The sequence below is a fragment of the Canis aureus genome, chromosome 13, assembly GCF_053574225.1.
Source record: "Canis aureus isolate CA01 chromosome 13, VMU_Caureus_v.1.0, whole genome shotgun sequence".
Taxonomy (NCBI): domain Eukaryota; kingdom Metazoa; phylum Chordata; class Mammalia; order Carnivora; family Canidae; genus Canis; species Canis aureus.
In genome coordinates, this window is record NC_135623.1 from 49,092,613 (window position 1) to 49,103,046 (window position 10,434).

The following is a 10,434-nucleotide window of genomic DNA, read 5'->3' on the forward strand; positions in this document are numbered from 1 at the left end:
CAGTGGTTTGGCGCCTGCCTTTGGCCCAGGGCGCGATCCTGGAGACCCGGGATCGAATCCCACGTCGGGCTCCCGGTGCATGGAGCCTGCTTCTCCCTCCTCCTGTGTCTCTGCCTCTCTCTCTGTGACTATCATAAATAAATAAATAAATAAATAAAAAACAATAATAACTAAAAAAATTAAAAAGTATTCAATTGATGGCAGCTACAAAATTTGATCCAGAGAAAGTTCAGAGTAAACATCAGCAAAGACAAACACTCTCAATTCAAAATTCTGTTCTCCAGTCCTTTCCCTGGGGGGGGGGGGCACTGCTCATCTGTCATTGTTATACAGATCTTCTTCATGCATAGAATTCAATAAGGCAGCAAATAACACTGCAGCAGAAAAGAAAGACCTTGTATATAGACTGGAAATAATCCATTTCATTTAGTTGCTTTATACTGTTAAACTGAAAAGGTATTTACTATGGAGAGTAAAACAAAAACATTTTATTGCATTCGGGATTTAAGATTTCAACAATGACCCCAAAGGTTTATGTGATGTAACAATTTGTTAAGAAGCAAGCTAAGAAGCAAGCCTAAGATGCAAGAAGCAAGCCTAGATGTTATCTTTAAGAATGTAGAATTCTGAAAAAGTTCTTTTGGAAAAACAGCTCTAAATAGAAAGCCAACTGCTCTATAAATAACTTTTGTTCTTTATTTATAGACTCAGGAAGAGCTGAAATATTTATATCACTTTCCTCGGGCTGCCGTAACAAAGAACTGGATGGCTTAAAACAACAGAAATTTATTCTCTCAGATTTCTGGAGGGCAGAAATCTAGAATCCAGGTGTCCGCAGGATCACCCCTTGAGACTCTGGCTAGAATCCCCTCCTTGCCTCTTTCTGGCTTCTGGTGGTGGCTCTTACATCACTCCAACCTTTGACCTGCTGTCACACAGGGCTCTCCCTGTGTACCTGTCTTTACATGGTGTTTTCCTCTTGTAAAGACACCAGTCATATTGGAGAGGACACAGTTCACCCCATAACAAAGCTCACTTATGCTTTTCAGTTATGTTAAAATATATTTTATAGGAATAATTATTACATGGTAACATGGTTTCTCAAATTTGGGGATAAAGAATTTGTGACAGTCCAAAGGACATTTGTTATAATTTTGTTAGGTACACAATTCCAAAAGAACGTCAAACTTTACATATTTCAACTTAATTCAGTTTAGTACAAATAGCACTTTCCAGTTTTAGAGAAATACTAACTCCATATCCTAAGCTTTAATTGTCAATGGCACTTTTATAATAGTTAACTTATAACTCCCATTTGCCATGATAGTCTAGATTACGAGAAATAAACCAGAATTACAAGGGCAGGAAACACTGCAAATACTCTTTCTCACATGATACTCAACATAAGTATTTATTCAACCACATTCAAAAAGCTGATGATAGAAACTCTGGCAGCTTTCAAGAAACACTGATCAATCCATAATTAAATCTCAACGCATCAGTTAACACTTGGGCACTTCCTCTTTCAGTTAGCATTGCATTAGGTGCTTAAAGACAACCAGTCTGACTCAATAAACTTTACAAATAGACATTTAATACTTATAATATTATTCACGGAGTCCTTGGCAGAGTTGCATTTTGAGGTTTCTATTGCTGAGAAATTTGAGGTTTGTGTTGTCTCTTTTTCAGTCCCAAAAGCTCTGTTTTGAGTTCTCCAGGTTTTGGTGGAATTTCAGGTATTGTCTATAAAAAAAAAAAAAAAAAAAAAAAAAAGCATAGATGCCAGGGCTTCCTTAGACTATAATATAGTGTGACCTGAAAGAAAATAAAAAGTTTTCTTAAAAAAAGAACAAAAAGTCCCTGTGCACTCGATGATAAATCCTTATTAGGAGAGCCTGTGGCCCATAACTTCTTCACACCCCAAAAAGAAACCCCATACCCACCAGCTGTCACTTCCATTTCCATACAATGCTCCCCCACACCAAGCCACTGCCCTAGGCAACCATTCATCTACTTAGTATCTTGACAGATTTGCCTATTCTGAACATTATATTTAAAAAGAATCATAGAACACACGGTTTGTGTGACTAGTTTCTTTCACTTTGCATGTTTTCATGTTTGCCCCATATTGTCAAATATATCTGTACTTCACTTCCTTTTAGGACAGAATAATATTTCATTATAAGGATAGGGTGGCTCAATCCCAGGTCCCAGGATCATGACCTAAGCCAAAGGCAGATGTTTAACCAACTGAGCCCTGGTACAAGTTTCTGTATGGAAGTGTTTTCGTTTCTCTTGGGTACAAACCTAAATGTGGAATTGCTAAGTCCTATGACTCTATGTTGAACTGTCTGAGGAACTGCCAGACTGTTTTTTGTTGTTGTTTTTTTTTTAATATTTTATTTATGTATTCATGGGAGACAGAGAGAGAGGCAGAGACATAGACAGAGGGAGAAGCAGGCTCTTTGCAGGGAGCTCGATGCGGGACTCGATCCCAGGACCCTGGGATCACAGCCTGAGCCAAAGACAGATGCTCAACCGCTGAGCCACCAGGCGTCCCTGCCAGACTGTATCCCAAAGCAGCTGCACCATTTTACGTTCCCAACAGCATCGTTATGAGGATTCCAATTTCTCTACATCCTCCCCGACACTTGTCATGAGATGTTTGGGTTTTCTAATTACAGCCATTCCAGCAGTGATGAAGTGGTCTTATTGTGGTTTTGATTTGCATTTCTTTGATGGCTAAGGATACAGAGTATCTTTTCATGTGCTTATTGTCTGCAAAGGTGACTTCTGAACAAAGACATCAAGGAGGATGAGAAAACTAGTATGCAGATACACCTAGGAGTGTTTCAAGCAGAATGAATTACAGATGCAGAGGACCGAAGGCAGGAGTGTGCCCTATGCGCAAGGAAAAGTAGGTGGTCAACACAACTGGTATAAAGTATTCAACGAGAGGTTAGGAAGGGATGAGGACAGGAAAAACGGGGGTGCACAGATGCAAAATCCCTGGAGAATTCTGAACAGAAGAATGACATGCGACTCCAGCATAAAAGGACAGTGGCTGTCGAGAAAAGACTGCAAGGGTGGAAGGCAAAAGACAGGTCAGAGAGCTGCTGCAGAAGATGAGGCGAGAGGTGACTGGCAGTGGCGTGAACTGGGCAGTAGCAACCAGCGTGGTAAAAAGCAGTGGGATTCTGGATGTAGTTTTCAGATTAAGCCAATGGGGTTTGCTGTTATGTGCAGTAGGAGAGGGGAGGTAAAGAAGACTCCTCGGCTCTGGCCTAACAAGAACAAGAGAGTCAGAGTCATCATCAAGACCTCAAGAAGAGTAGGTCTGCTGGAGGAAGCCCAGGGGCTCAGCGTGGAACATGCTCACTGCACATCCAAGTGGAACAGCTCGTAATGAGTCAGAGGCAAACCTATCAGCAATCAGCTTAACTGTGAGGTCCTGAGGAAAGGGACATCATAATCACCTTTCTTACAACCCTATGGAATGCCCCTCGTTATAAAAGGGAGGCAAAAACTGTGCTGAATGAATAACTCAACAGACTTTGCTTGGGACCCTTATAAGCTCACAAGACTAGAGAAATAAAATCTTTTTTTTTTTTTTTTAAATTTATTTATTTTTATTTATTTATGATAGTCACACACAGAGAGAGAGAATGAGAGAGAGGCAGAGACAAAGGCAGAGGGAGAAGCAGGCTCCATGCACCGGGAGCCCGACGTGGGATTCGATCCCGAGTCTCCAGGATCACGCCCTGGGCCAAAGGCAGGCGCTAAACCGCTGCGCCACCCAGGGATCCCGAGAAATAAAATCTTTACGCAGATTAATTCATATAAAACTGCAAGATTATTTCGGCATAATTTCATTCATATCAGAAAGCTTCAATAGCTTTTCGATGCCTGAAGTTCAAACACCCTGATCTGGTTCATTTTACTCTTTTATCTCCTAACAACTAATTAATCCTGAAGAAAATAGTTTAGGAAAGAATGTAGGGTTTGGGGTCGAGGTCCTAGGAGAGGCAGGGAGCTAAGAGATGTGCTTCCCAGCACAATTCTCATTTTGAAGTGAAAATGACTTTCTAAAAATATTTTAGTGATGAGAACTGGAATAAAAGCCAGAGTAACTTATCTGGACCGTTTCCTATCTTAAAACTAGTCCTAGGATTTTGATATTCCAATACCCTTAGTACAAGAAAGAATGTAGCTTGTTTCAAATACATTGAACTGTGGACACTAATTAATTTAGAAGAGATCTTTCCCCCCAGGTCACAAAAGGAAATTATCTGAAGTCACAAAGCCCTATAAAATACAGAATACTATATTGTATACCTGAAACTAATGTAACACTATGTGTTGACTAACTGGAATCAAAATTAAAACTTTAATAAAGGGATCCCTGGGTGGCGCAGTGGTTTGGCGCCTGCCTTTGGCCCAGGGCGCGATCCTGGAGACCCGGGATCGAATCCCACATCGGGCTCCCGGTGCATGGAGCCTGCTTCTCCCTCTGCCTGTGTCTCTGCCTCTCTCTCTCTCTCTGTGACTATCATGAATAAATAAATAAAAAATTTAAAAAAAAAATAAATAAAAAAATAAATAAAACTTTAATAAAAAATAAAATACAATAGCATGTTTCAAATTTCTATAAAGTATATACAACCATCCACTTAAACACACTAGGCACACATTTGGAGTAGCACGAATTGCCAATATAGTACACAGCTAAAATGACAATTCAACTTTTATTGAAAGAAAGCACTTTTATTTACTAAATATACTAAATTTAAAATCAAATTTTAAAAGACTGGTAAGTTTACTGACATCAAAAGTTAACAATGTCAGCAGAGGTTCTAAATAGCAGCTGGCGTGTATGTGGGTATGTCTGGAGACAACCAAAAATGAACACTTTAAAATTAGTCCTAATGATGTGAGACACAGGGCAGAAGAAAAGTTACATGTCCTCACTACCGCAGCCCACTGCCAAGTCCTTCAAACAGGCAAATGGACCTCCCTCCAGAGGCTCAGCCGCCCAGAGGCTGATCCCTTGCTGAGGGCAAAGGTGATCTCAGCCCAGCCCCAGGACCTGGTGAGTCTACTCTGATGTAGAAAACCTCCTTTGGAAACTTTCTTTATCTCTACACCCCCAAGATCCACGTTGGCAACCACCCCCAAGCATAAGGCCCACTGATATACATCTAGGGGGTCTCATGACTGAGTTTTTACAAAACAGTAATAAATGATCTTTCCTAACAATAGCTGGGCTCCTAAGGATCCTGGAAACCTTGTCTCCAAAACACCCGGGAGGCTTCCGCTCTCCATACCCACCTCCCAACCTGAGAGTCTACACTGGGCCCTCCCCATGACCCTGGTGCAGCTCTTCCTGCCCGTGAGTCCTGTCCCGGTGTTCTAACAAAACCACTTTTCTACCAAAGACATCTCAAGAATTCTTTCTTGGCTGTTGGCTTTGAGCCCTAAGGTCTTCCTACATCACTGAGACTGCATTTTTTGACTAACTATGTCTTCAATAGTAAGATTATACATTAAGGAAACAGAACCAGTCAAAGTAGCGCAAAAGTAAACAAAAATGCAAAGGGAAGCTCAAGCAAAAGCACACTTTGTATTCCAGGACAGAACATCTGCCTTGAGTCCTTTTCTCCATTCCTATCCTGAGTAGCTGAGCTGGACAATCAGAAAAAGCATCCTTACTGTTGCTCCCTTAAGATAGTGCTGAGCACACCCTCCAGGCAGCCATCACGCCTCTTCTGCTCTGGACTCCACCCAGACCTTCACGCCACCTTAAAGGCTGAAAGAAGCCAACACAGACCATTGGTTGTTACAACAGTGACAGTCGTTGCTAGAACAATACCAGCAGACGCAAGTAAAGAACATAAATTCCTTAAATGTTAGTAAAGCACCCGGCATCCTACACATAGCCAGCCAGCCCTGGCCTTCAGGTCCCTCCAGAAGAACCCCACCGCTGATGTCACGGACATCAGGACGCTGATCAGGACGAAGCGGCCTGAGACATGTCAGTATGGTCCTCCTACTAGAATTCTGGCTTCATGCTGCCTCTTCGACGGCTGAAGGAGCTGCTGGTAACAACCTTGCATGTTCCTACTTATAATGAGATGGGTGAATCAAAGGTCAATTTCTGGGGCACCTGGATGACTCAGTGAAGCGACTGCCTTCAGCTCAGGTCATGATCCTGGAGTCCTTGGGATCGAGCCCTGCATCAGGCTCCCGCTCCTCAGAGAACCTGCTTCTCCCTCTCCCTCTGCTGTTCCCCCTGCCTGCTCTGTCAAATAAATAAATAAAATCTTTAAAAAAAGAAGGTCCATTTCCCAGGGACAAATCACAGGCATTCCTATCTCCATAATGCCTGCCTGATGCCTATTCCTCAGGAGCTAAGGACTCAACTGTATTTCTGTGGAAAGCCCGTCTCGGTCTCCACTACATATCCATGATACGTCCCTAGAATTTAAAAGAGAAGCAATCTCGGCTGGTAAGAAAGAGCTATTTCAGCATTGTTTGTACAAAAACTAGATACCACCAATATCAATATGGGATTAAATAATATATGGAACATCCATACCATGAAATGCTATTCAATGGTCAGAAAGAAAAAAGGCTATTGAGAGAAACACGTATCTATTCAGATAGGTGTTAACCAAAACAAGCTGCTTACAAAGAACTGTGCACACTCAACTCCTGTTTACATATATCTCAACTACAGCAAAAGTCTGCAGGTACACACCAACCAAAAAATGGGAGCTACGTTTGGGGAACAGGCTGGAGAAGTAGCGGGTGTGAGGGACTTTCACATTCTACTCCACAGGCTTGAACTCAATGTGAAGGTTCAAGGCTGTTGTACCACCTCATTAACAGGATCAAAAAAGAGAAACATTAAACAGAAAGCTTGGGTTTCAAATCCCCAAGAAGCTGGGTGATCCTGGGAAATCACCTTCCATCTTCCGAATCTGAGTTTCCTCATCTGAAAACAAGAAGAAACACCTCCAGAACCGTAGCTGCCAGTTAACAGAAACTAGAAACACAGGTGCCTGGTTCTCTGTGTGACCTGAGGCAGGCAGAGGTGACTCGGGCTCCAGACCATTCTAGTCATACCTGTAAAGTAACACCGAGCACACGCTTGTAATCATTTCCACTGTACTTCCTAGCCTCCACCTTCACAAAACCACAACTCCTCAAATGAACTCTAATTCCCTGTTCTAATTTAATATACACTTAAAATGCTAAAAAAAAAAAAAATTTTTTTAAGATGTTATTTATTTATTCATGAGAAACAGAAAGAGATGGGGAGAGACACAGGCAGAGGGAGAAGCAGGCTCCCTGTGGGGAGCAGACGCGAGACTCCATCCCAGGACCCAGGACAGCCGAAGGCAGATGGCTCAACTACTGAGCCACGCAAGTGCCCCTAAAATGTTAAAATTAACCTAAATTTCTCCCTCTTTGGAATGCCTGTATTCCCTCGTTCTTCTTCCATCAAATATCTATTGAGCATTTACTATATTCTAAGCTCTTTTTTAGAGATGGAGGGTGAACCGTGCAGGCGCAGTCCCACTAGGAGAGTACATTCTGGTGGAGGAAACAAAGAACCACTAAAGAGTCCAAGGAATAAAATACTTGCAAATTGGGAGAAGTCCTCAAGGGACACAGGGAGGGGATCCTTTAGGAGCTGTCCAAAGGACTCTCACTGCGGACAGACAGCTGAGCAGAGACTTGACGTTTTGAAGTAGCAAACCAACCCAAGCTCTGGGACGAAGCATTCCAAGATGAGAAAAACCCTGGCCTTGAGATGGGGACAGGCTTGACGAGCAAAGAAACAGCAAGGAAAGCGGTGTGGCTGCCACAGTGGGATCGAGGGGCAAAATGGTAGAGGATTAAGGGCAGGCGCGGGCAGGTGGCTGGCCGCCTAAGGCCCGCACGAGAGCAGGCCCCGCACCGCTCGGAACGCCACGGGACGCCACCATGAGGCCCAGGCTCAGTCCGGTGTGGGCCGCTGGGAGGGGCCCGGAGAGGCCCCGGAGAGGCCCCGGGAGGCGGGAGCGAGGGCCCTCGGGCACTCACCAGGTCCGGCCGGTAGTACCGGTGCACCACCTCCGCGCCGGCGCACATGCTCAGGAGGCTGGCGGCGCACATTTTCAGGTAGGTGGCCCAGGACACGCCCGCGGGCATGGCCGGCGGGCTGCGCGGGGGCGTAGGCGGGCGGTGTTAGAGGGCTCCCGTGCCGGGGAGCGGACCGCACGGCGGCAGTTGGGCCGGTTCAGGCCCCCGGGTGGTCCCCGCCCCACGCCCTCCCTGACCACAGGCGCCCCTGACTCGCCCGCCGCGGACTTCGCTGGACTCTGCGCGGGGCTGGGCCTGCGGGCTTGCGGGCGGCGCCGGCGAGGCTACTGGAAGGCGATACCGAAAGGCACCCCCGCCCTCCTGACTAGCGGGCCAGGCCGCGCACCGCAGTCAGTCCCCGCTAGCCCCCAGGCCATCGGAGACCGCCGCGACGAGGGCACTGGCGCTCGGGGCGGGTCAGAGGGCGGCGGGTCGGAGGGCGACCGGAAGTGCACGCCGGGGTCGCAGGGGACGTGGGCCAGTCCGCGGAACCGGAAGTACGGGCTCGGGCCCCGCCGGACCGGAAGCCGGGGGTGTGCCGGCGCCGGCGGAGACTTGACGGGCAGACGGCGACCAGCGGCCGGAGCGGTTCTCAAGATTTCCGCCTTTTTTCTCCCTGCTTCCTCCCCGCGCTTTCCCAGTCCCAGACACTTGCTGCGATCTTTACTCTCCCTCCGGTAGGGTTTCCCTGGCCGATGTGGAGTTTGGGACTCGGAGCTGGCGAGAGTACGGCCCGTTTGCCCCTCCACACGCACTGGGACCGGGACATGCTTTGCGTTTTTACCACCTTTTAGGAGCAGGTGGATGTTGGGAGGCCGACCGCTAGGTGCTTAGATGGGGCCCCCTCCCGTGAGTGAAGTCACAGGGACACGCAGGGCAGGGCGGGGGCCTCGGAATCAGGCTCACAAAAGTCCCGAAAACATGGAGGTGAGAGGCAGCCGCAGGTAAGCCAGACCATCTGTCCCAGGTGCCAGAGGTGGGGTCTCGTTACAACAGCTGCTTGTGACCAACAAAGAATTCCTAGACCCTATAAAGGAAGTATAAGCCATTTAAGGTGTTAATCAAGGAGTCCTGGGCAGCCCGGGTGGCTCCGCGGTTTAGCGCCGCCTTCAGCCCAGGGCGTGATCCTGGGAGACCCGGGATCGAGTCCCGCGTCGGGCTCCCTGCATGGAGCCTGCTTCTCCCTCTGCCTGTGTCTCTGCCTCTCTCTGTCTCTCATGAATAAATAAATAAAATCTTTTTTAAAAAATCAGGAGTCCTTACTCCATGATGGTAACAATCGAGATGTTAAGGATTTAGGTTCCCTGGTTGTCATTTGATAAAAGACCCATCCAACACTCCTCTCAGTCCAGAGAGCTTTTTCCGTATCCTTAAGAAACTCCAGTGGCTTTATTCACGCCCCATTGGGAGCTTCATTCATTCTACGACTTCATGAAACAAGAACTTAAGCTCAGGCTTCGCTTTGAGATCTGAAAAAGGCACACCCGCCCTGCTGTTCCCTTGTGCTATGTGCTGCTGGGATGAAAGAAAACTGAAGTGGGCATTGTTTAATCTATGCGTATTTAGATTGCCATAGGGCTATGGATTGATTTTGTTGAAAGAGTTAACTCCGGACCAAATTCTGAACCATTATGATAGTATGTATAGCATGAATCATGATACACTCAACTTTTTTTTTTAAGATTTTATTTATTTATTCATGAGAGACACAAAAAGAGGCAGAGACACAGGCTAGACGGTGAAGCAGGCTCCATGCAGGGAGTCCGAAGTGGGACTTGATCCCGAAATTTTAAGATCACGCCCTGAGCCAAAGGCAGATGCTCCTCCACTGAGCGCCCCAGGCGTCTGGATACACTCAACTTTTAAACAGAGGGGATGCCTGGGGAGCTCAGTTAAGCATCTTCCTTCGGCTCAGGGCATTATCCTGGGGTCCTGGGATCAAGGGCGGAGGTCCTTAAACAGGAAGGTATATTTGACATAAACGACATTCTTGAAATAAACAAATTGACAAGGTTTGACATGTGTATGCCTGTGTCATTACTACAACCAAAATAAGATATCCAGTATACCCAAAATTTCCCTCTTCCTCTAATTCCTCCCTTACTGTCTCCTCTGGATCAACCACTGATCTGCTTTCTGTCACAATAGATAAATTTGCATTTTCTAGAATGATATATAAATGGAATCATGCCATACAGTATGATATTGGTCTGATTTCATGTAGCACAATTATTTTGAGATTCACATCATTGCATGTCTCTGTAGTTCACTTCTTTTTATTGCTGAGTATAGTTATAACACAATTGG

At 45.8% G+C, this 10,434-nt stretch overlaps 1 protein-coding gene across 1 annotated transcript; it reads right to left on the minus strand.

Moving 5' to 3' along the window:
- Window positions 1-1,042: 1,042 nt before the first annotated feature.
- Window positions 1,043-8,335, minus strand: UQCC6 (ubiquinol-cytochrome c reductase complex assembly factor 6). The gene is made up of 2 exons (XM_077846143.1): window positions 8,089-8,335; window positions 1,043-1,743 (listed from the first exon to the last, which is right to left on the minus strand). Exons 1-2 carry the CDS (start codon window positions 8,194-8,196, stop codon window positions 1,648-1,650), a joined length of 204 nt encoding a protein of 67 aa, XP_077702269.1. The 5' UTR covers window positions 8,197-8,335; the 3' UTR covers window positions 1,043-1,647.
- Window positions 8,336-10,434: the final 2,099 nt, after the last annotated feature.

What these genes read in the sequence shown, in the direction of transcription:
- UQCC6 (XM_077846143.1), bottom strand. Translation starts at nt 8,196, where the DNA reads ATGCCCGCGGGCGTGTCCTGGGCCACCTACCTGAAAATGTGCGCCGCC. An exon ending in GGTACTACCGGCCGGACCTG is followed by an intron (nt 1,744 to 8,088) that starts GTGAGTGCCCGA and finishes TTTTTTTTATAG; the next exon opens with ACAATACCTGAAATTCCACC.